Genomic DNA, 25,132 nt, shown 5'->3' on the forward strand with positions numbered 1-25,132 from the left:
TCTCAGCTTTGCGTGTTCTGCTTCCTTTATGTTAGTATTTCTTCTTTCCTTTAAGCAGGACAAAAATGTGCTCACATCTGGCATTACAAATATGAGGAACACAAACATAAACACATTATGTAGGCAGTCACAAGTCTGTCAAAAATCTTATTTTCCAGTATCTTTCTACTGTTAGTGACCTAAGATTTCAACGTGGTTATCACACTCTTCTATATTGTACAATGTGCATTCATTACAATAGTTTAAAATAAGAGAGTATAGCATGAATTTTTTATTGGAACAGACCTCTTTAATGAAATGACATCTGTTAAATCAGCCTCCTAAACAATTCAGTAATTTTTATCTCTTTAGAGCTCTCTCCGTTCAGGAAGAAAGCTTAAAGTTTTCTGGTTTTATTGACACTGCCCCTGAGGAAGTATGTGGGGCCCCTCAGGAAGTATGCAACAGCTCAAACTGAACTGAAAGATGGATTGTATTTTGCAAGGCTGCACTTTGCCAAAACACTGTTTACATGAAACCAATGGTTTTAACATATCTGACATTAGGATCTTTCACAGATAAATCATAGCAGCAATACAATTTGCATAATGCTCTTTATTTATATTTTTTCTTACCTGGGACTGTGCTTGAAGTGTTCGTCTTAGTTCATCACTCTCTGAAAAGGGCATGGAGCTTTTGCCACAGGCTACCATGTGTAGCTCTCCAAAGCACTTTTCAGATTTTCTGTTGCAAACCACCTTTAAGTAGGCAGGAGTGTCCAAGCCACTCATGGCACATTCGTAAAAAGTCCCATTGAGCAAAGCCACAGAAAGCCACATCACTGGGGCGACCAGGGCATTTAAAGTGATTTGTCCAAAGACGTAAAAGAAATGGCAGACATTCCCTCTCGGGAATATTTTCCTGGGATTCACCCAGCAGCCTGTAAAGAGTTTCCAGGTCTTGTTGTTCAAGAAGTATCCAATAACTAGCAAAACAAGAGCTGGGGAGAAGAGAAATACCAAACCGTACCTGAGGTTTTCACCGCTGCAAGGGCATCTGAAAGCAACAAGAGAAAACACACGTTCACCTCCCATTGTCAGCAGTGCCATAAAACTGTAACCTATAGCAGTTTTCCGGTCGATGAAGAACTTTAGGACTGTTTGGAAACCATCCATGTCTGATACTCACTAAGGAGGTAAAAACCAAGACAGTTTATCTTCGCAGCAGTTTGCAGCAGGGGAGAGCTCTGCCGAGGACGAGCTGCTGGCCCGCCTGCCCACGCACTGCCGAGATAACAACATGATGTCACTGCCTGCAGAACGGACCCCGCCGCCAACAGAGCAGATGTTGCACATTTACAGTAACATTCAGCGGTAGTAGAAAGCAAGCAAGTAATGCTCTAAGTAATCAAATAAGTTTGCAGTCTTGACAGCCGTGTTCTTGCTGGGTTATTGTTATTTTTGTGACTGCAGGTGGAGATCAGATTGAAAACACACACCAGTTGCAGGAGATCTTGAACTGTGATGGTAAAAGTTGTGGCAATGTAGTGAAGGACCTAATACAAAGGCTAATGGTCCCAGGGGAGTATAACATGTCTGAAAGCAGACTAAAAGCAAACGAGTGATAATGGTAAAACCACTTTGTATGGGTTTGTAAATGTAGGAACATCAAAGACAGAACAGACAGCCTTCTGTTGTGTTTCCCTGGAGCATCACATAACTCTGGTTTTGCATTGCTGGCTCAAGCTGAACACAGAAAAGGCAAATCTAGTTTGATTTCTAGCCCGTCTGGCCCTTCCCCCTATTTTCCTGGGGCAAAACTAGTGTACAGGATGTTGCATTCTAAAGTTTCACCTCTGGTTTGTATATAGCAGATTCAGGCAACAGAGTTTCATCCTTTTGCAGGTTGCTTTCAAGACATACCTTGGGATCACCCCTAGTGTGAGTTGCAGTAGTGCTGCAGGAAATGAATTCTCCTTAATCCTGGACAAAAACCCACTAGTGGACTTTGTGGAGGAGCTGCCAGCAGAACGAGCATCACTTTGCTACTGTAACCTCCTCTGTGGGGTGATTAGAGGTGCCTTGGAAATGGTAAGGAAGTGCATATCTGTTTTCACCATTCTTTGTTAATTCACAGAGGCACAGGAAAGCAAACCCACCTGCTCAGATAAATGAAAATACAGTATTGTTTAAGCTCTCAGATTAAATGTCTATATCTAAATAAAAGAGGGTCAAACTGACCCTGGATCCTGAGGCAGAGAAACACACAGATTGGCTCACCTCCACACTGTCTCTGCCCGGCTCTTCAGTGACTGACTTGGGTGCAAAAGCCAGGAGGGATTGGGGAGCCAGCTGACATGTAATATGCAGAGCCATGGGGGCATGCTGGGTTCCTTCACTGCTTCTTGAGCCTATAGCACTTTCCTCCACAGCTGTAGCCAGTAATACTCACCCCAGGTTCAAATATGTGCAGATAGGTAATATTCTCAGGTAACTGCAGCACCTGCTGAAAGGGAGAACAAAATGTGGATAAATATAATGTTAAAATCAAAGCATCAGAAGTGTGTCAGATGGCATTCCAAATTTTTTTCTTAAATTTAAAACTTTTACAAAATAATAAATAGAGGGCATAATTTTAAAGTTACTAAGCAGTAGAGCTTCTGCTTTATGTTACTGCCAATAACTAATTTGGCATGTATTTTATATTTCAAGAGAAAATAAACCTGAGCAAGTATTACGCATATAAATCAGACTCAGAGTTACGGTATCTGATACAAGACTAATTAACAAAAGTATTATATCTTAAATTTTAGTATGTGACCAGGAAATTCTATGATCACAAAATCATGAAGTATACAATTTAGGTTCTCAGAAGAAAGCAAAGCACTGGAATGAAGAGTAATGTATTATACAAATCCCAGTGCATATAAATTTCCTTTTTATTAACTGAGTTGGGAAAGACAATTTAAAACAATCTAGAAATCTGTTTCTTATGAAACCTGAAAAAGGGAGTCCTCTTGTGGTAAGAGGGAGAGAGAGAAAAAAAAGCTCTTATACTGGAGGAGGGTGGAAAACTGGGGATTTCTTCGCTTAACTGATCAGACTTGATTCTTTTTAGGTTCACCTAGAAGCAGAAGTCACCTTCCTCCAGGACAGGCTGAAGGGTGATGCTGTGACAGAAATAGGAATTACATTTTTAAGGAAGCCTGAAGGCAGAAAGCACAAAAGGAATAAATAAAAGAAATATTGGGAGAAACCCTTGCTGAGGGATATTTTGCAGCTTTTGTTTCAGAAGACATGCAGGGTAAAAATTGTTTCACTGATCCAGCTGCACCAGCCACTTGGTTGAAAGGTGAAGACAGCTGGACCGTAAAAAGGAAGGGCAGGGCAGGGAAGAGCAATATTAATTGTCATGACACAGATATTAAAATGATCAAAATGACCTGCCCTTCCTTCTCACATAACCATGCTCTTGAGCTTAATGCAAGTTTCGTCTCAGTATTTAGTGCATGCTGGATGCAAAATATTCATTTGGACATCAAATGTTCTCAGACAAAGATGATGACCTTTTCCCATTTTGTTTTTCAGTAATATTTCAAAGCATGGCTGCTAAGAGGTGCTCTATTTCCCTGGCTGTGCATGCTTAGGTATAAAGAATTCATCTGCTCTGGCTGCTGTATGCCATGTGTCGCTCACAGGTACATGTTTCGATGTGTAGTGGTTTACCATTCACTGTCCTCCATGCTGGACATCCTGCTGCTTTGATTCCACAGAGAGATGCAGCTTCACTGATGGCAAGAGCTGGTTGGGTTCCTTACTGCTCTTCCAGGCCCCATATGCAGTTTTGCTGGCATATTCAGTCCTGTGCGCACAGCAGGCTGCAGCCTTCTGACAACTGCAGCAACGCTTGTGTTGCTCCAAGCCTTTTCATGTCAGCCCTCTCTTCAAGAGCACTCATGATCAAACTGAACAAAGCATGATGTATCTCATGTGTAGTCACTTTAGATCTGTACTTGCCTAAGGAAGCTTGAATGAAAATTCTAAGATTGCCACACAACTGGTTTGGTGGTCATTGTGTCTGGTCTTACCTGACCTTCACCATCAGCTGTTGAACATCTTCCCCTTGGCATTGGACTTTTTACCGCAACATGACTGGGAAACAGAGAAGGAGCAGCCTCACAAAGACCTGAGTTACAGGAAAGGTTTAATGTTTTTCCATGTAACACAAGATATCTAGATGAGGGTTGGACAAAACCCCTGGTCCTAGCATGATACCCTACCCACTAAGCCAGCTCACCTTCTCCTCACCAAAGCACTTGTTTTAAACTGAAGTACAAACAATTAAGTTCATTGAAGCCCAGAGTTAACCCTGATTTTATCACTGTGATTTTAACCCTCTTCTCCTATTTTTCCCTCAGTCTGTTTACCTCTTAATCCTGCTAAGTGAGGGGCATCTCTTACCTTGGGGTCTGCAGGGTTCATTCCCACTAGATCTGTGTAATCTTCATGATAGTCCTTTTCCCTTCATATATCTTAACAGTGTCTTACAGTGGTGGCAAAGCGTAATGGAGCTTTGTACAGAACAAAAACTAAGCTATTCATTACCCAGCCTTGGTCTCAACCCAACTGCTGTTATCTGCTACCAGTAAGAAGTTACAGCATGTAACAAGGTCATGTAACAATGTATTATAGCCAGTAACAAGTTTCCGTACTTTTTGTTTGCTTTGGGTTTTTTTTTGGAGGGGGGGGAGTTGTTGTTGTTGTTGTTTTAAATCAGGGCTAAAAGGTCTTGTGGAATTTGTCTGATTTCACTGCCAGTACAGGAGCCCTCGGTGCAGTTTTTGCTGGTTATATCTAGCTGGCTGAGACGGACACGTGGCTGACCACAAAAAATGTTCTTTATAAGGCCATTTTTACTTTTTCCAGCAACATCCTACTAGCCAAAAGTTACCTTTTACGTCTTCAATATGAGAGGTAAAAGGTAACATTTTGAACTGAACTGTGCTTCATGAAGACACAAGTAACAAATTTGGACACTTGGTACTCTATTATCATTAAGTTTCTTGGAAGGAAAAGAGCACTGAGCAAGTCAGTGCTTGTGACAAAATGAGTGATTTTTAAAATTCTTTTCTACATATATAATTAAATCTTGTTTTCCCTTTATGTGTTATACTTTCAGTTTCTAGAGAGAAAGAATCTTCCAACTTCATTATATTCAGCTAGTTAAAATAGGCTCTTCCCTTCCTTCTTCCTCGGAAAATGAGTATAACAAATAACTTCTTGGGATTCCTTTCTGTCTGTCTGAATAGTTTCCAAGTTTACTGTGCAGAAAGAGAGGATTTCTGAGAGTAATAGGACAGCCCAAACCAAACGATCTGACTCACCTCTCCTAAATGCTGTCTTAGGAAAAAGCTTTTCAGATGAAAACTGAACTTTGCTATTCTTCACTCAAAATTGATATATTTGTTCTTATAACTTGATGTTCTTTGATAAGGATATTATTATTTGCTAATATGGATTACAGATTTATAATATCCTTAAGTATGTGGTTGTGCTATAAATGTTTGTTAATATATAAGCTTCACTTACACTGCCATGTTATGCATAAACCTAATCCCTCAAGACAAGTTAATTTACACTTTGATAGACTCCATTCTGGATGAAGTTAAATAGTGTATTTGGCAGGGACAAGCAAATGTAGCTTGGGTGTAGCTTAAATAGCTTAGGTACTGATGCCAGGGCCAAAACACTGTACGTATGATTATATCTTTTAAAAATCCCATAGGAATTAAGTCCTTTTGAGAAAAATAAAAGGTAGAATGTAAATGGTAAGTTTAATGTTAGTGTATTTTCCCTGCAGCATTCATTCAAATGCCTATTTTTTTTCATTAGAGAGCTTTACAATTACAGGAAATTAGCAGTAGAGATAATTAGGAAGGACTCCTGCAAAAGGTGACCAAGATCAGGCAGAGGTAATGAAAATTCACTGCTATGGGAGCTTTTAGCTTCATGGGTACTTCCCAAAGCTGCTGAGCACATAGAGGTAAAATGACTGGAAGCTATTTGGTCAGCAATTCAAACTGATATGTAGCTGAAATCATTCTATGGACCCCTTTGTTATGCACAGGTAGCTCCAAAATGGTAATTGCTTCCCAGATTTTCAAAGAGGTTGTCCTTGCCTTGAGCAACTAATTGACTGAAAGTAAATATCTTTCTGCTGCACTGAAAGCTCATCAAGTGAGAGCTAATAAACTAAGTTGAATTTCTGATCAAATCTTCCATTCCTTTTGTCTCTTTGATAAGTTTTGGTATTGTCACTCGAGCTGCCAAGTGCTCTTAAGCTGTTTGGTAATAATCTGACATAGTATGCGCTGACACCTTTTCAAATGCTGATAATTTTAAACATATGGCTCTTCTTAATGAACAACAACATATGAAAAGTCCCATTGTGACAGATGTATTTATTTAAATGTATTTAAGCAAAAGTAATAAAGTCTATTTAAAACCAAATCTGCTGAGGGTTACAACTATCATCTTTTACATAACGTTTGCATAGATTTCAGCACAGAGGAACACAGAATAAGACTCTTCTGGTTAAAAGACTGCCAGCAAGGATTTGTTTCACTAAAACCCTGAATCAATTACATCTGTTTCATCAACAAATCCTAAAACAGTGGGATTTTGACCGCCTTCCTCAAAGCTGGCGCTGTTGCCTCTGTTTGTGTTCACATACTTGTGTATCATGCTGTAATACTGCTCTTGTGGATTGAATGTATACAAGAATGAAATCTTCTTCCAGTCTTCATTGTTGGGAGTATGAAATGGCGCTGGGTCAGTGCCTTCAAAAAAGCAATTTGTATTTCTTTCTGCCAGCTTGGTTGCATGCTCCTTGGCTTTGATCTCAAAGAGTTTCTGTTCTTCTTTTGAGTAAATTTTCCAGAACTTGAGCTGAAGATAGCTGACCGGGGAGCAACAGCGGCTGACACATGTTGAAACCAGTGCCACAGTCACGATGATGGCTATCAGGAACCACCCTATCAGCTTGAAAGAAGAGAGATAGGTTAATGGTGGTTTTGCGTGGTCATATGAAGGAGTATAGAAAATAGCATTGAAGAAGATATGAAAACTGTAAACAAAGACACTCCCTGGAGTGCATGTAACTGTCTGCTTGCTGCCAAAAGAGGGGATTCCATGCAAACAATTCAGCCAGCCATACAAAGCTTCTGTGCCCCTGAGCTGATCTTGTTGGATTAAGGATGAATATCAAGGAAAGAGAAGGTGGTCTGAAGTTATTTTCTCAGTTATATCCAGCTTTCTTAACTTTTAAGACAAAATATTGACCATGAGTTTCTCCAGTTGTGGTCAGATTTATGGTACAGGGAATGCAAAATCACCCTGTGTGCCTCATGCTTGAAATCAGACCTCCTGCTGACTGTGCTCTATCTGATTGTGGACAGTAACTGCTCTCCCTGATGCCTGAGCATGCAAAAACAAACAGGGGTCACAACACACAGGAAAAGTTGTGTCCCATACATTTTGTAGGCAGGACACAGTGTTGGCTATTGAATATGGGAATTCATTTTTGTTTTATAGACGATTTAAATATCCTTAGATAAGTCTCAGAGGTCCCATCAAAACCAGGTGTCCTAGTAGATGCTGATCTGTCCTTTAAGTGGTACTTAGCTGGAAGCTCCAGGCAGAGATCCTGCAACATCCCCTTTTACTCCAGGATGACTTTTTTTTCAAATGAAAAATTATCGAGTGCTAAAGAAAGAGGAGTTGGTGTTCTTTTTGGTTCTTAATTTTGTAGACAGTAGATTAGATATTAAAAAGTGGTCAGTAAGAAAAATGCTCTCATACTTTTTCTGTTTTTGTTTGACTGGATGTTTCTTTTAGATTTCATTGCAATATCAGTAACAGTCATTCTTCCTTGATTTTTCTCCTTTCTTACCCTCTCTGAATTCAATGGTATAGAGTTTGCTCCTTGTCAGCCTCTTTCTTGGAGAAGGAGCATGCTAAATATTTAGCAAATGTAAACATTTTTTAATTTTAATAAGCATTTGTACTAAACAGGAACTTAAAAAAATCTGAGTAATTATAAACTCTTATAAACTTAATTCCCTTAACCAGCCTTAATGTTTTCCTGAGGAAAAGTTACAAATTCTGATTTTTCTACTGGAATTAAGATGAGATCCATACAAACCTAGAAACAAAATTGAAATGCTGCCAAAATTTGGAGGTTTCATTTCACTCCAAAGAGAGAAATCCACACACAAGTGCTATTTTTTGATCATGCAGTTTGTCTTCAGCACAAGAAACTTTAACAAGACAGATATATATTTTAACTACTCTGGTAGAATACATGTGTAAAATTATTAATAGGTTCAAGCGTTGAGATTCATAGTCAAAGAAACTGTCCTTATTTTTCACTTGCCAGTTCCCTGTTGCAATCAGACATCAGCTTCCCCTTTAGTAGTGATCTCAGGTTCCCCTCAACTAATGCCTTTTTACAGAAGTTTGAGATATTTAGAGATTTAAAATGTGGAAAAGGAGAAGAATTTGCACCATGCCTAAGTTGACTGAAAAGAAAACTTGTGTAAAGTCCTGGTCTCTAGGCTGGTTTCCTGCCCAACTCTGAATGAGGTTTTGTAATTGACAGTGCAAACACGCAAATCCAGAAAGTAGCATAAATATACACCTATTGCTTTTCTGTTGCTGTTTTTTTGCTAATGAAATTTTGCTAGTCATATACCTGTGGTACATGATATTATACAGTGTAAGAGAGAAGGACTGTTTACAGTCCCCAGCAGGCACTAGTATACATTGAGGAGCCAGGGTCAAAACCCAGAGTGTGAGGAGAAGAGAGGTGAGGCTTTACCTGGGACTGTGCCTGAAGGCTAAGAAGTTCACTTGATATATTTGTTGATAACTTCTCATCACAGGGTATTTTGAACAGCAGGTTTTGGCACTCTTGTCCTTGATCTTTACAGATGAGATCCTTTATCAGGCTGTTCCCGCTGGCTGCACACGGGTAGAAGCTGGCGTTGAGCAGGGCCACGGCTATCCAGGTGAGTGGAGCCACCAAGGCTCTGGCTGTCACTGGCACCAACACCTGGCAGTAGTGGGCACAGGTTCCCCTGGGGCTGCAGTCACGGCACTTCTCCGGAGGGCAGGTGCCTGTCAACAGGCGCCATGTCCTGGCATTCACCATGTAGCCGAGCAGCAAGAGGATGAAGGCAGGCACCATGAGGAAGACAGAGCCATACAGCATGTTCCTAGAATTGCAGGGACACTTGAACACCACAGAAGAGAAGATGTGCTCACTGGCAGCTGTCAGCAGGGACACAATGCTGTAACCCAGAACAGTTTGGTGGCGGATGCAGAAATCCAGTGCCCCACGTAATCTATCCATTTTCTCCCTCCTCTTACTTTGATGAGAGCAAAATCTCTATCAGAAAAGGATGAGAGAGAATTGAATGTCCTGGAGCTCTGGCTTACAGAGGCTTGCAGAGCTTTCACTTTCTGTTCTTGGTGGTGATGCAGTGAAGCACAGAAACAGCCCTCCTCAGAGGAAACAAAAGAGCACGTGCCCACTGCACAGCATCAAGGTCAAACAGAAACCACAGTGGAAACCCACTCCAGTTTCAACATCATCATGGCTAGGCTTCGTGAATGAAGATTTGGGAAGGGCTCTACCCACATTTGCTACAAGCGCGCTGGTGGCTGAAAAGGCCAATGACAGATAGACAGGTCGGGTTGCAAAAGGCACAGCAGAAAGACTCCTTAGGTGGTATCGGCAAGATACAGTTCTTTCTGCGTTGTCTTTTCTCCTCGAGAGTGATCCTGCGTGCATTCTCAAAAGAAGCAGCAGCATTATAGATAGTGTGTTTCAACAGCAAAACAACAAAGAGCTTTATTTCTATAAAAATAATTTGTGTTTGTCCATACATGCATAGTAGCTAGTAATGTCTTATATCTCATCATCTTTTCAGTGAAGCTTTTCAGTGAGGCACTAGATTCAAAGTGGGAATAAAATGTGAGAAAACCACCCAGAACTATATAGAGATTTTTATCCTGCCTCACTATTAGCAATACAATATGCCTTGTTCTCTTATGGAAGAAAATTCAGCAATAATCATATTAATTTTTCAAGATAATCAATCAATCTTTTTTAAGTTGTTAGAGCAGTGCACATGCAGCAATGACCAAGCAAATGACCCACTGAAGTTCCAGCTACCAGAATATTATTTGCCAGGAATCAGATTTTGGACTCCCTCCTCCATACCAGGTAGTGGCAGCTTTGCAGCCCAGAAAAGAACAAAACAAGAACGCTCCTAAACCAGCAGAAACTTAGCAGATGGTATGAAGTGGAAAAATGATGGAAAAGGCTTGCACAATGAAGAAGAACATCTGGAAGGGATTCCTGGGCATGGAAGACTCAGCTACCTGTGAAAATACTTGCTCAGAGTCTGTAAGTTTCATTCACTCCCTGAGGGAGATCAACCAGGCCCCTAAGGTTTGTCTTGTCTAAATCTAGACAAGTTGAGCTCAGAATTAAGGAAGTTGAAGCTTTGTTTATTGCTTGTAGTCATGCAGCTGAAGCTCCCTGAGGCGATGTAGGTAGGTAGTTTGCTTTTGTCACACCCACATGTGCAGGTAGCTGGGAAGCTGGTGGTCACTGTCTTCTCTGCCACAACCACTTATATGGGATTTTAGAGTAAAAACTCACCTGCTTCTTGCATAAACTGGGAGCTCTCTGGCTTCACTGGATGCATCAGCAATATGAATTCATCCTGGTCAGAATCCAAATGCTGTCATTTATAACGTGCTGATTCTTTTTGGGCATTATCACGGCACAGAGACTAACCACAAAGCCAGAGCTTCACCCCACTCTCAGGCAAACATTGCCTCCAGCTGGACCAGACTGATTATGATACTGGCTGCTTCAGGCAAGACAGTCAGGTATGATGCTGCCTGTATCACTCAATGCATCACCTAGAGCTGCAGAAACCAAGCCTGGTGGAAACACAATGGCTTGTCAAAGCTCTGTCAATGAACTTTGTGAGTCATTTAAACATTCCAAAGGGGCCTTTTAGCTCTTTGGGCAGCTGAGTAGGTGGCACAGAGGTGGTAGAACAGGCAGCACCACTTCAAGTGGCTGCCAGGCTCACACCAGATGTGCTGTGCCAAGCTGCTGCTGCAGAGGAAAACATGCCAGTAACGGAAATGCTTGCCTTGGTCTAGAGGATCCTTTGTTATTGTGCAGCAGTATCATAAAAACACATACAACTAAAAAGTATATAAAACTGAGTGAATCAGACTGAAGCTTAGCCTGACCTCATCTTGGTTACAGCCAATAGCTGAGACGGACCACAGGGAACAGGGGAAGGAAGCTTGGGAATGCACTCATACTCTGTGAATCTGCATTTCAGGGATTTCCTTTGCATCTGAAACCTGTTGAGGTATTTCTTCTGTAAATTTGTCCAGATTCTGTTTTAACCCATGCAGACTTACTGACATTCAAAAATATTGTACTGCAGGTGTGCTCAACCTTCTTTCAAACCTGACACCATACCATTTGATGTCCCCAAGATCTGGAAGGGAAAAACATAAAACACTGGATCCTTGGTGTCTCCCTCAACTTATGACCTTGTACATCTTCATCATAGTCCTCTGTTCCCCAGGCTGAGGAGCCCTTAATATAGTCAGATGAGGAGCCCCTAATATAGTCATTCCTCATCTGATGTATTCCTTTGTATAATTTTTTATCCATGTTGCTACCTGAACTGTTGTCTAGGATTCAGGTATCATTTTTTGCATGAGGGGAAATGGGAAGTATACCAGATTTCCAGTGCATTGAAGGTGTAGCTGAACCACAGTTTGCAACAAAGTCATACTGATGTTATTTGTTTTCTATTTCCTTGCAATAATTCCAGCATTTCAATTGCTTTGTAATAATCCGTGAAGCACTGAGGCGATATTTTAGCACACTACGTGTTATAATTACAAATCTCTTTTCTGAGGGGTAGTCTCAGTAAGCTGAGAGTCTTTCAGTGTATATATGAAGGTAGGATTTTGTTTCACTTTGAACACCACTTCTTCTACAATTAGACCTGCCATTTTGCTTTCTGGTCAGGCAGCTAAGAAAGTATATCTCCAATTCTTTAAAGCAGATGTTCATTTTTAAAGATTGAGGATAACTTTGTATTATTGGCCACTATTGTTGCCTTGATTTTTACTTAGAGGCAACTAGAGACAATCATTAGCATGCCTTGAAACCAGAATTCAGCATATCTGAAGAAGTCTTAGCAAATGCCACATCCCTGGAAGTGTTGCAGAATGGGTTAGGTGGGGCTTTGAGCAGCCTGGTCTAGTGGAAGGTGTCCCTGCCCATGGCAGGAGGGTTGGAACTAGATGATCTTTAAGGTCCCTTCAAGCCCAATTCAAAATTTGATGATTCTATGATTCTGCATCAGAAATAACAAATGCTAGTTGAAATAGCTGCAAAGGTGCCTCCTGGCAGAAACAGGGATCTGAGCTGCCTCCAAGAACCACTAGTTTAACAAGGGAACTGAAGGACCAGTGACAGCTCTCTGGAACAGATTACGACCTCACAGGGGAAAAAAATAGAGCCAAGAAATGCTGCTATTTCTCTTTCTGAGCCTAATTTTAGCAGTGTTTTATTTATCTGTAATAAAATATGATTTCAGGAACAAGCTTCCTGTGACAAGGGAGTGGAGCTCTGCATGAAAAAGGATTAACCCTCCTCCAAGCAAACATGTTTCCAGTAAATATTCACAGAAAGCGGTGGGTGAGGGAAGAGAGACCACCCGAGTTGGGAAGTGGGGGAGTAGCTATGCTGGGAGCCAAGTGGGGTGCAGGTGTGGCCAGGATGAGCCCAGTGGCAGCTTTGGGAGCTGGAGGGGGGTGGATCAAGGGAGCTCTGGGATATGAGGAGCCATGGGACTGGGGAGTTACAGAGCCCCTGTTCACTCAGAGCACTCTTCTCCCAAGGCAGCTCTTTCTTTCCCTCTAAATTAACACTTGTCTGGCCACAACAGCTGCAAAGTATTATATGGAAAGTGTTCAGAAAAACAGTTTTCTGTTAAAGAACCCAGGATTCCAATTTAATCCTTGGTTTTGCATTGATTTGCATGAAATTTTATGCCTTCCAAGGGGGATGGGAACAATGCTGGAATGAAAAAGATGAACATTTTTAGAACAAAATGCTTATTTTTGTTATTTGAAACACCTCTTTTTTTTAATACTATTTATTAAAATGAAGGGGTCAGAGGAAAACAAATGGACTTGTTTAATATTTTATCAAGTTTCTCCTTGATGTTTTTAATTTCTATGCTTTCATTTGCAGATGGATGAATCTCAGGCATCTTCTAGGCGGAAAAAGCTGTAGTCTGACTAATTCTGTCGTTCCCTCAAGTGCATAATACTGGTCCTAAAAGCAGCATGTCTGCGTGCATGTGCGCTCAGGGGTTTTACCAGTACGTATGGTGTAGGTCTTGTTTTCATTACCTTAGTAAGTCCTTACAATAGGTTATTTATTTTTTTGCTGGGACATTTGCTACTTGTTCAGAATAGTGAAAGACTGGTTTTGTTTTTCTGCAAATCATTATCTTTCTAGCTGCTCCATCCATGGCCCATCCTGTCCTAAATTCCTGTCATTGGTCTTATCAAGTTCTACTTCATCTTCACATTATTACTCTAAAATCTTGTACATCCACAGGTGCAATGGAAAAGAGCACCTCCACACTGGTTTTCTGTTTATAACGACTGGACTTTCTTCTCCAAGTGAAAGAGCTGTAAGCTGCATTTCTCAGTGCCCAGTTCAGAAGGACACATGGAAAAGTCTTTTTATTCCAGGAAAATTTTTGTAATGCCTTTTGTCTCAGTCCAGGTGAAATTAATGCTTAACATGTTGGAGGTCCTGTCCACAAGCAGATCTGCACCTACCCTCCAGGTGGACTGACCACCCCCAGAGGCCCATTGCCTCAGTTTGTGAAACCAAGGAAGTTATTCTGACTTTATGGCTGAACCAGCCTTCTTACAAGTTTGTGAAGCGTCACACAGCTCAGCAGCACCACATAAATCATTAATAGTACTAATACTTAGTAGACCAGCAGCCTGAGAAGTAGCACTGTGCCTGGGCCTGCACAGCTTACAAGCATTTGTGTACCTTATACTGCTATTTTAAGGCATTACATTTATTAGCAGTTTTTGGCTGAAAACAAATTTTTAGGGGGTAGGAAGGAAATAGGTCTGTAAAACCAAGCGTGGCTCTGAAGCAGGCTCTGACGGGTGAGCTCTGGTACAGAGTCACATAAGCCATGGCACTTTCCCTTGCTGTTATTTAGTGCTGCTCTTTTAACACTATAGATTCACTAAAAGTCTAATTTCTGTATGGGGAGGGTCCTGTGACCCAGTCCAAATGTCCTACAGCAACCAGCTGTGTGAGGATTTTACTGTTCAATCTACAATGTATATGAGCCATAAATAAGTGTGTGTGATTCTTTAATGTTGGCTGTGGATGAAGTGACAATTATTTGTTGAGTTTATAAGAAAATATGATAGAAACATGGGATTAGAAGGACAGAAGTTGTCATGTTTTATGATGAAATTAAAGAGTCTTGGTGAGGCATAGTTGTCTCTTGTAATCAGGTATATTACCCTGGGCAGTCACCTAGTTGGTTCTAAGAAGGAAAAGCTCAGTCTTTTCCATTTACTATGGAAAATGAAACGCCCTAGAGTTACTTTGCAAATTTAAGTGCATTAAGCTCTAAATATTTCTATATTTTTATTATGTATGTCACACCTTGCTGCCTTGGAATTGCCGAATAGCTGAGATTTCATAGCGTCATAGAATCATAGAACGGTTTGGGTTGAAAGGGACCTTAAAGATCATCTAGTTCCAATTCTCCCTGCTATGTGCAGGGAACCTTCCACTAGACCAGGTTACTCAAAGCCCTGTCCCATCTGGTCTTGAACACCTTCAGGGAGTCCAGAACCTCTCTGGGTAACCTGTTCAAGTGCCTCACCACCCTCACAGCAAAGAATTTCTTCCTAATATCTAATTTAAATCTGCCCTCCTTCATCTCGGGATGATTGTCCCCTTGTCCTATTAAATAGATTCGATTCTGTTCCACTCTATGTGTGCGTATGTGTGTGGCCTAATAGTGGCTGATCACATTCTACAAAACATGTTCTGTACTTTTCTACTCAATTAATCCTTCTTCCTCTTTTCAAACTTTAGGAAATAAACCACTTCTTCTGTTCATGGTAGTACACTCCTCTCTCCAGTTTCCCATCCCAGGTTCCTTTGCTGCTCATATCTTATTGCTTTTATTTTCTAACAGTAAGGCAGCACAAGGGTCAAGACCCTATCCCTTTCAAAGCTGTCAAAGGATTGAAAAGTTTCTCACTTCTGACCCTCAACCTCCCTTACTCATATTGCTTATATTTTTTTAATCAATCTAATCCTGAGCTGCAGAATGCCCAAGCTGTTTCAGTTTACCACAAATGTGCAAACTGTGTCAGGCTCTATGGTAACTATGTCTGGCTTGTATTAAAGGCTGAACTCTATTACGCTCAACAGCACTTTTGTGTGCACTTTCAATTTTTTTTTTAACAGGAAGATATGATTCAAAAGGAAAGAATGATATATGGGACATAAGGAGAAAGCATTCCCAGTTGCCTATATTTTATGTTAGCAGTAACTTTCCAAGGCTCTGGGTCTGCCTTCATTTATTCAAATACTCCATCATCATTGCCATTTTTATTTCCATGGCATTTGCAGCTGTAGGTATGTCATAGCATTATTGAACATCTTCTATATTCCTCTAGCTTACATAAAGGTGGAGTTACTTAAGTGCCCTCCCAGGGACTCTGCTCCTTTGTCCATTTTCCCATTGCTAGCAACCTGCAGTTGGGTTCACCAGAGGAAACTCCACGAGGCATACAAGATTGTGTTTTACCAGTGTACCACTTCAGCTGTCAGAGCCAGATCCTCCACACAGCTTACTGGAAGAATGTCCTACGGAGCCTTGGGTCCTCTGAGGTGGAATAAGATAGATATAGGATGCTTTAAGGCAAATTGCTTGCATACTGTTCACCACTCACTGGGGAAATAGGATATCATAACTGCCAATGGGTCAATTGCTTCATTACCTGACAATAAGTGAAAGAATACAACTATTTTACTTGATCAAAATAAGAGTTATGCCATATAGAAAAAAAGATAAGCATGAGAGAAGTGAATATAGTTCTAGACTATAATTAATAGCAAAGACCTACTATAACTACTTCAGTATCTTTACTAAGCCGTGGAGCAGCTTGGCCTTCCTTAGCACATCCCAAATAGTTTAATTCTTTATCCCAAGGACAGTCCTGTTCTTTAGGGAGGAAAAGAAATATACATGTGCTGATCACCTATTCCCTTTTGCCGCAGGGCGAATTCATCAAGCTTACTCTCACAGCAGTGTCACAATGTAGGGAAGTTTCCATGCCTCAATCCTCCTCAAGTTTTCTTTACGGCCATTTCCTGTAGGCAGATCCAATGGGCCCATCTTTCCTGGCATTCCTATCTTACTGTGTTATAGTTTTTATGAAGACAAAGTGGGATACTAGGTTTTTTATACTCATGATTTTAGAATCATTCCACCTCCTTGAAGAATGCCTTCCAATGCAGGTATGAAGCTAGATTGAGTATGTAATGTTTGGTAAAAAAATATATGTAAATATTTTGGGGACAGTCATAAATTTATATATTGTTTTGTCATGGATTATTGTTTGTGGTAGCACAGCCCTGGGGGTTGGAGTGGGGAAGTTTTCCTCTTGATTGTCCCAGGGTCAGTTAGGAGTGAAACCAATGAAATCATTGGTGGTACTGGGCACAAGTCAAAGGGGAGAAAAGTCACAATATCATGCTAAATATCTTATACAACAATGCATTTCAAACACTAGCAATTTTTCTCCAAGTCTCTAAACTTCTGGAAAATAATCATAAATGCTATGAATGCTGTTTTCCTTTATCAACCTGAGAAACCTGGCAGGAAAGGTAGCATCTGGGGGAAATGCCACATGTGCTTTTAGCTGAAGGAAAGGCTGGATACATGGGGATAAAATGGCAGACAAGGTAAGAAGATTGGGAGCTTCTTTCCTCATAGAGGCATATGCCTATGCCACAGCTCATTGCCTACAGCAGGCTCATGCACGAGTAAAAGGCAAGTTTTTCTTATATAAGTGGCATTGTCCAACTTCACTGTTGCAGTGGGATACACCCATGTGTGTCATGGAGAACATATGTACTGAACCATATGTACTGTCAAATGACTGAATGTGATACAGCTCATGTTCAATAGGTTTGACACATGTTGGCCTTTCTGTGTGTGCACTGTGTTCGTGAACATCAGTACGCTGCTGTCTGCCCATATGCCAGAGGTCTTCAGAAAAGAGGGAAGCTGCAAAAGGGCTTTCACCACCATGACAAGTCACAGAGTCCCTGCCAGACTGATGTCTTCCCCAAGGGTCTCTCACACAGAGTAGGCTACCAGACAGATAAATGGTGGTTACATTTCACTCCTCATCACTATCTTTCCTAGGGGATCCCACAGTGCTCTTTGTTTCTGTGACTGGTGAGAATCTGCAGCTCAGATGGATGGGACCCTGAGTTACACGCTGATATAAAGAGCTCTGAAGTCCCAGCTCACCTCATGACTTCAAGCTAAAGCTTACCCGAGAACAGACAAGAAGAACAGAGGTTTCACAGCATGACCAAGGCCCAGAGGGACTATTAGGATCCCACCATTTGTCTTTCAGGATAATGAGGATTCCCACACTAATTCTGGTACTGCTGCAGGCATTCTTGCAGAAAGCATGGACATATAAAGTCATACCAAGAGCATCTTTCCTCCTGCTTTCTTTTTTGTCTTTTTAAATTTGAAAACAAATCTGTGGGATTTAACTGCATAATTCTATCACCACAAGAACACCGCTACAAAAATACATGATTTTTGTTGTTCTCTTGCTATTTTTATTAATATGAATTAAAGCAGAGAAGATATGGCCTTGTACATATGGATTCATGTGCTCCTTAGTAGTTCATGGCCATGGCAGTCATGTTCATTTTCACTGAAAACTGAAGATAAAACCTAAAGTCTCACAAAATTATTAGTTTTCCTAAATTAAATGGCTGCAGCTGCTATGCAGAGTAGAGTAGCAACCAAGGCAAGCACGAATTTAAATTAGTCATCCGTCTGTATTAGTTATTAGCAGGAGAAAGACTGATGGTGTGTTTGAGGAAGACCCATTGATAATCCTGTTTTTCAAAATATCTTTTAGAATGCACTTGTGTAGTTGCACTTATTGTGTAGGTGGGTCCAGCTCTCCTCCCTGCCTCAAGCAGACAATAGTTTTGTTCCTTCCTTGAGAGGCTCCAGGGCTCTTTCTTTGAAGTGCTTTGGCATTATTTGTTTCAAGGTTGAACTCATTTAGAAAACAGTCCCTATACTGATGACAGTACAGATATATCCAGCACTGGATTGCATAGGCCTTCTGCTGCAGAGAACTCCTGGAGTCAGCTGCCAAGAAAGGACAGAAAACAACATCTTGGCTTCATTAGCTGTCTGACTTACCAGCCTGAACTTATCCTACTGATTTTAACAGACTAGCCAGAGCAAAGGGATGAAAGTTAGACAAACATATGTTTGATCCCAACTCAGGCTTTTGCAAACCAAATAAATGCAAATTTAATGTCCCAGTGCAGAAATACAGCTATTTTTCAAACACTATATGCTTTCAAACAGTAAGAGAAAACTATTCATCACTGGAAAACATATAGGCCAACAGAAGAATGTGATGTATTTCAGACATATAACTCTTCAGATTAAGCTTTGATCTTACGAATTTTACGAAATGAAGTAACGTGCTCCATTCCCTTTGCCTCCTTGACTCACAATGATGTATATAATGTAGCCATTTTTTAGCTGGACTCAAAAAAATAATTAAAAAAAAAATCTAAGAACCAGATTCCACCCTCAAACATCTACACCACTAACTGTGGGTTCAATTGCCATTCACTTTGCTCAAAATACAGTCAATTAACTTTAGACTAAATTAGACTACAGCTCTGAAATGAAGCATGCATGACTGAACAGCAGCTATTAAAGAGAAATTGAGTGAAGTCAGCAGGGTCTCCGATGAATACAGGAACCCATCTGTATATACCCAGTTGTAGGATAGCCAGTTTTTCCTGCAGCCAGAGAGGCAGAAAATTAACACTTTTAGACAGGAAAAAGAAGCAGAATAGGAATGTGAGCAGAGGCATCTGCCAGAAACATTTCAGTCTTGTGACTCAATTTAAAATAGGGAGTGAAAAATACCTTTGCTACTGGGTACCATACAGTGACATTTCAAAACCTGTTTAGTATACCCAGCCAGATAAAACTAGTGCTAAGTGCTTCTGCCATCAACACAGAACTCACTGAGACTGCTTCTCTCCTGCATTTCAGATGAAGGATGCAAAGGCAAGGACAGCATTCTCTCCAGTATAAGCAGGTGTTGAGCAACACCAACTTTCTCCAGCCTCCCCACAAGCCAGTAGAGCTACCTGGGCTGATCTCATTTACCTGCTCTTCCTCACCACACTTCCTAGTGAAGCATGGGCAGCTTGGATTTTTCAATGTACAGTGTCATCTGATGCTCTGAGGCTTTGAACTGCTGCTTTACTGTGACCCAACAGTCCAAGTTGCTGACGGCATGGAACCATCTGTTCTTCTATTTGTTTCAAATTTTATTAAAAGGTTACAATCCTTGGTAATGAATGAGAGGGACAAGAATGGAAATGAATGGAAACAAAACTTACATAACCACTGCAGAGGGACTTTTTAAAGGTTCCAGCCTGGAAAAGAATAAGAAAGTACCCAGGATACTTTTTGTATCCAAAATACACTCAGCACAATTAAGGCTTAATTTGCAGTTACATCTCTGCAAATGGAGTTCAGAGCTGCAAGCAATGACAGTTATATACACATAACTCCTAAATCCTCAACAGAAAGGTATTAGATGCAAACCAGGCAGAGACTGGAAAACCCCTGAATGCACACTTTATGCTGAAATGGGTCTAGTCTCTCATTCAGGAGGACAGACCAGTGCACTTGATTTCCCTTCACTGTATCACTGAACTTACACCATTCATTTGAATGCTGGTCCACTTTAAAAGCTGCTTTAACATCTGGCTGTGAGCATTGGCAGCTCTTGCAACCACTTCTTCCCCTTTGCACTGCTGGAACAGTGCAGAGAAATGTAGTGTAAATGAGAGCTAATGGGTATGACCATTATGACTACTTTCTAGTCTCTGCAGTTTCATTTGACAGCTGTAATTTTGACTGTGATTCTGCAGTTTCATTTGACAGCTACACAAATCCCATACTAGAATTCAAATGCCGCACTACAAAGCAAAGAAATGCAGGTATTTCTCAAAAGTCTTCTGGACTACAGGATGGCTTTCTATAGCTGATTGTTCAAAGCAATAGCAAACTGACACAGCATAAATGTGAAATGAAATCTTGACATGAAATAAATACATGAAATAAAATCCTGACTTTTCACTGTTTCGTGGTCAATAATATTGAGAAACTAACAGGGTCTTTGAAATTGAACATAAGAACATCTATTTTTGCATGTCTTCATGTCATCACAGTGCAAAGGCAGAATTAACATTTCCAGCAATCCACAGCCTGTCATAGGTTAGTTGTTTCAGCAAGCACCACTACAGACGTGGAGCTATACTGGGTAGTGCTCCCAGGCTCAGCTCCCTTTGCCTTAAGCAATTAAGTGGGTGAGTTGGAATAGACAATTAACCACCTTATATGCCTTTTGCACTTAGGGAAAAGGGGAAGGTATGTCTCCAAGGTGTTTCAAGGTCCTAGATGGACCAAGTTACTATCTGTAGGCTTTCATACTCCAATGACTGCATGGATCAGAAATTAACTGGCGTCCTAAATCTTTGCTCAGACCAAAGGTACCAAATTTCATTGAATAAATCCAGGCATTGAAGACTGCAGTATGTGCACATGTATGAATACACTGCTCAGAAATGGCTCAGTAGCTGGAACCTCTTCACTGAAGCTGTTTAGACAAGGAAAGCTTATCACATTTCAAAACAGACTTGCAGAAGGCTTAACAGGAGTAAAGTAGGTAATATATATCTAAATGGTGTAAAGAAGAGGAAACATGTTTGTGATTTGAACCAAGTGCTGATGAACATCATTACTGTAACTACCAGGAAAATTAGTTTAATCAAACAACTTTTCCATAGACATAATCATAAAGCTTTTATTTAGCAAATGTACTGGAAGAATTGTTTTTCTGTAAAGACATACAGGTATGTCCCAATTCCATAGACCTTCCATTCTCTCAAATAGCTAAGAATTCTTGAAATCAGTTTAATGAACAGAAGGGGATATATGTGGAGATGTCAAACTTATTTTTGTCATAAACTGCATGATTCCATTTACTACTAATCCCCAAATAATTGACCTGGACCCACCAAGAGCTTGCAGAACCCTTGCTGGTGTTTTATAGAGAACAGGTTGTACACAAAATTTTAACTGTCCTCTTTCTAGCCATGTGAACAGAAAAAAGACATTAAATACTTCCATAATACACTTTTTTCCCCTTACTGACAGTTGCTGAGGTTATCACAGGATTGCTTTGGTTCTTTGTTTGTATTTTTACAATTGCATATGGAAGGGCAGTGATCTAGGACATTATTTCCCTACTAAGACATGCTTCAAACTATAGAAAACTTTCGTGAAACCCTACTTTGTAAAATGGAGAACAGATCCTACAGCATTCAGCTTTCTACAGTCTAGACTTGGCTAAAACATAAAGGTTTTTTTTTCCTGAGAATTGTGTTCCTTTCTACTTTGAGTTAACCCCGTATTTACCTTCTGCTACTGCTTGCTAGGTGTTGTGCCTCTCACTTGGCAAGTACTGGCATGATTGTCATTTCCCACTGTGCCAGACTGTAAAGCATGGAAGAAATAACATGATATAAGGGTCTGCAATAATTATACAGGAGTGAATAATTATACCATATTGAACCATTGTTTGGTTTGGCAGAGAGAAATGAAGTCTAATGCTAAGATCCAACTTGTACACTTATGTTTGAATGTCCTTGTCTTAAGAGAATGTCCAGAGACATCCCTAGCAGCCTGAAATGAAAACTCACTACATGCAAACCAAATTCTGTATAAAAAAGAAAGTCCTTAGAAACAAATCTATTAAGAGGGCTCTTCTCACCAAAAAAATTAATTATGACTTACATTACTGAACTCTGATGAACAAAGTCCAACATTCTCTCAGAAGTGAGGCCCAACTGAAAACCCAAAGGAGGAGTACTTATTAAGTACTTAGTTTTCTGAGATATTCATTGCTTGCCCTATTCTTTCATCCCTTCTGCTCTGAAAGCAATCTTTGCCCAGCTGTTTTTGGAATGTTTCAGAAAAAAAAAGAAGATAAACTTTGGCCCTATTAGGGTTAATGCTTTTGCATAGACATATATGACCATAAACTGGTCAACTAGTAGAGGTCTTCTGCTAACATTGTGACTGAGAACAGGAAGAATACAGCCACAATAATATACAGCTGTCTACTAAAAGTATTGCATACAGACACCTTTGGCCATGCAGTCTCTTGGCCTTCTGAAAATATGTGAGCTGCATTGCTAACATGACAAAAAAAATAGCAATGTTGAGAATTAGAAATAGGCGGGTATAAGAAGCTGATATTGATGGAGCACTACTTCGAGCAGTCGTCACCATCTGTGCCAGCCCTGATCGGCCTTTGATTGACAACCCAGTTTTGTGCTTCACATAAGTGATATCTGCAAAATCCAGAAGATCTTTCATTTCCTCGTCTTCATCTACAGGCATCTCTTTTTGTGCTTGAGTCTGTGCCTTTTGTCGCACTTTTCTTTCATTTACCTCAATTTGTGCAAAAATGTCAGGAACGGCATCAACAAATTTGTAGCCTTTGGCTACCTTTCTGTTTTTCTTTGCTTTGCCACGCTGCTGCTGCTGCTGCCTCTGTGAGATTGCAAATATCCTGTCAATGGCCTCCTCTGTCTGTCTCTTATCTGAAAACCTCAGCAGGCGCTCAGCAGTCTTCCTAAAGCTAGCCGTGTTGCGCACACGAGACAGGATCTGCTTCTCAAGCTGCTGGAAAACAGGCTTAAAATGCTGCAGGTTCCTCTCCACGATCCCCATGTAGTCCTTCACTTCTGGCACCGCGGAGCTCCTAATGGCAGAGGTTCGGTCAAAGACAATTTTCTGGCGGTCTGCAATAACCTGTGCAAAGGCAGAGCGGGACCCATCCTCGGCAGGCCATAGGTACACCGCATAGGCATGCTCACCAGTGGTAACAAAAACATCCAGCTGTGGAGAATCCCCACGGACGGTGAAGCTCTGCACATCCACAGAGGGCCCAATGAAAAGGTAAATGGCCCTCGTGACCGGGTGCCGCAAGAGGGTCGTTACATTCACATAGTTTGTTCCATTGTAGGGGTAGCCCCGGGGATACATCCTTGAGGCAATGGTGGCTTTCTCACTGTGGCCAGTGTCATCCATCCAGTACATCTTATATATCCCATCACGGTGCCTAATAAAGGCCCCGTGGACATCATCAACAACCGTTTCTTCAAAAGGCACATCCACGTTGTGGAAGAAACTGGTCGCTGCCTCCAGAGGGCTGTCATCTTCTAGGTGGATTTGGTCCACTAGCAAGAGGAGCTGGGGATGGAGAAGTATGAGGTTTCGTTGCAATTTTCTCAGCTTCAATTTCGGATTGTATGCACCCACTCCTTCTCCCCTGATAAAAACCACCCCACTTCTCTCCATGGCAGCAACCACTCGTCCCTGACAGTCGCCAGCCAAGTCATGTTTATATTTAAGCCACTTTGAGGAACAGTCTTCTGTAATCTGCCCTTCCCATGGGGAGAAGCAGCTCTTAGACACAGCAGGGGAAAACATCAACACATTATTAAAGAAAGTATATTTTGGCCCATACAGAGCTTCAGTTATGAAAGGTACACCATTGGGAGCGAAAGTAAAGGAGTTCTGGTCCGGGTGCTCATGGCCAGCGTTAAAGTTCCTCCACCCCTTGATCCACTCTTTGTACTTGTTCTTATGAACAATATCATATATTGCACGTCCTCCCAGCTTTCCTGACTTGAAGGAAAGGAAAGGCCTGTTGATTTCAGCCGGCAAAGCACTTCCATAGGTTACTACTCCCCAGTCCTCAAAATAATGCAGCTTAGGAACCCCATAGTCTGGTGGAGGTACGGAGCGCAAACTTGCATCATACCTGCCAAAAAGATGAGAAAAATGGGTTTAAAAACCACTTGACCAGTTCCATTAGCAGAACCTGTACAAAACTCAAAAAATGATTCAATAGTTATATCAAGGAGCAAGCCAACAATATAAAGCCCTCATTATGCTTCCTAATCATATAGTTGTAATGATATTTATCATACTAATCCCTGCACAAATTTGTTGTACACTTTTTACAGAATAACAGCTGAAAGCATCTGCTCTGCATTTAAAGCAAGCAGTTTCTCTGCAGTTCAAAAATAAGAGTACCACTAATTTCAAACTAGCCATGTTTGGTCTTATATATTCATAAAACTACTGAATGCAATACAGATCTTTTAAAAAGGCAAATTAGAAGCAGGCTGTAGACACTGTCTATTCTCCGCTAGACATCAACATTTGCATCTATTTATCGACTACTTAACGAAGAGAAGCACAGTATCTGTTTCCCCAAAATGATGATTACAGAAGTCTGTAGTCTTCAAGCAGAATTAGCAGTAAATTAAAAATTAATGAAAAGGATACATGTTTATTATTTATGTCAGTTAGTTATGTTAGTTGCTTTCTCTAAACTAGGCTGAAGCAAAATTTACATAGTTTTCTTGTATAAGTTGGAAGATGTAAGACATTTGGTGTAAAGAGAGGTCTTAACTCCAGAAAAGGCTACAATGCTTAAAATTTTTGCTTTATTTCATCTATGGGAGTTAAAACAGCAAAAAACCAAAACAAATCAGAACAATCATGGAAAAGAAAACCTAACCTTCTGGCATTGTT

General features: G+C 40.7%; 4 protein-coding genes across 14 annotated transcripts in view; 1 reads left to right on the plus strand and 3 right to left on the minus strand.

Annotated features, from left to right (window-relative positions):
- LOC127473066 (calcium homeostasis modulator protein 5-like) overlaps window positions 1–1,245 on the minus strand; it is a 23,651-nt gene extending 22,406 nt beyond the window's left edge. For 2 of the 3 annotated variants that reach the window (XM_051792271.1, XM_051792272.1), the window contains exon 1: window positions 615–1,245. In XM_051792271.1, coding sequence (XP_051648231.1) covers window positions 615–1,154 — 540 coding nt within the window. In that variant the 5' untranslated portion in view covers window positions 1,155–1,245. The remainder of the gene's footprint in view (window positions 1–614) is intronic. The other variant, XR_007905257.1, reaches the window with a different exon arrangement.
- TRAPPC3L (trafficking protein particle complex subunit 3L) overlaps window positions 1–6,381 on the plus strand; it is a 21,092-nt gene extending 14,711 nt beyond the window's left edge. For both annotated transcript variants that reach the window (XM_051792308.1, XM_051792309.1), the window contains exons 4-5: window positions 1,884–2,069; window positions 3,097–6,381. In XM_051792308.1, coding sequence (XP_051648268.1) covers window positions 1,884–2,069; window positions 3,097–3,216 — 306 coding nt within the window. In that variant the 3' untranslated portion in view covers window positions 3,217–6,381. The remainder of the gene's footprint in view (window positions 1–1,883; window positions 2,070–3,096) is intronic.
- A 221-nt stretch (window positions 6,382–6,602) lies between these two features.
- CALHM6 (calcium homeostasis modulator family member 6) lies at window positions 6,603–11,532 on the minus strand. 2 transcript variants are annotated; one of them, XM_051792255.1, is made up of 4 exons: window positions 11,391–11,532; window positions 10,708–10,771; window positions 8,857–9,308; window positions 6,603–7,019 (listed from the first exon to the last, which is right to left on the minus strand). In XM_051792255.1, the coding sequence occupies exons 1-4, from the start codon at window positions 11,496–11,498 to the stop codon at window positions 6,603–6,605; spliced, it is 1,041 nt and encodes a 346-aa protein (XP_051648215.1). In that variant the 5' UTR covers window positions 11,499–11,532. The 2 variants fall into 2 exon arrangements, with proteins under 2 accessions (XP_051648215.1, XP_051648216.1); XM_051792256.1 differs by having other exon boundaries at window positions 10,708–10,994; window positions 11,391–11,471.
- Window positions 11,507–25,132, minus strand: part of DSE (dermatan sulfate epimerase) — a 45,842-nt gene continuing 32,216 nt past the window's right edge. Inside the window, exons 7-9 of one of the 7 annotated variants that reach the window (XM_051792135.1) lie at window positions 19,616–24,353; window positions 16,110–16,157; window positions 11,507–11,572 (exon numbers count right to left, since the gene is read on the minus strand). In XM_051792135.1, coding sequence (XP_051648095.1) covers window positions 22,589–24,353 — 1,765 coding nt within the window. In that variant the 3' untranslated portion in view covers window positions 11,507–11,572; window positions 16,110–16,157; window positions 19,616–22,588. Of the gene's footprint in view, window positions 11,573–15,964; window positions 16,072–16,095; window positions 16,158–17,983; window positions 18,569–19,615; window positions 24,354–25,132 lie in introns of those variants that run through there. The other 6 variants (XM_051792136.1, XM_051792134.1, XM_051792138.1 and 3 more) reach the window with 6 other exon arrangements.

Source organism: Manacus candei, unplaced genomic scaffold (assembly GCF_025592945.1).
Source record: "Manacus candei isolate 608988 ecotype Guabito, Panama unplaced genomic scaffold, ASM2559294v1 h1tg000034l, whole genome shotgun sequence".
In the NCBI taxonomy this organism is placed as follows: Eukaryota; Metazoa; Chordata; class Aves; order Passeriformes; family Pipridae; genus Manacus; species Manacus candei.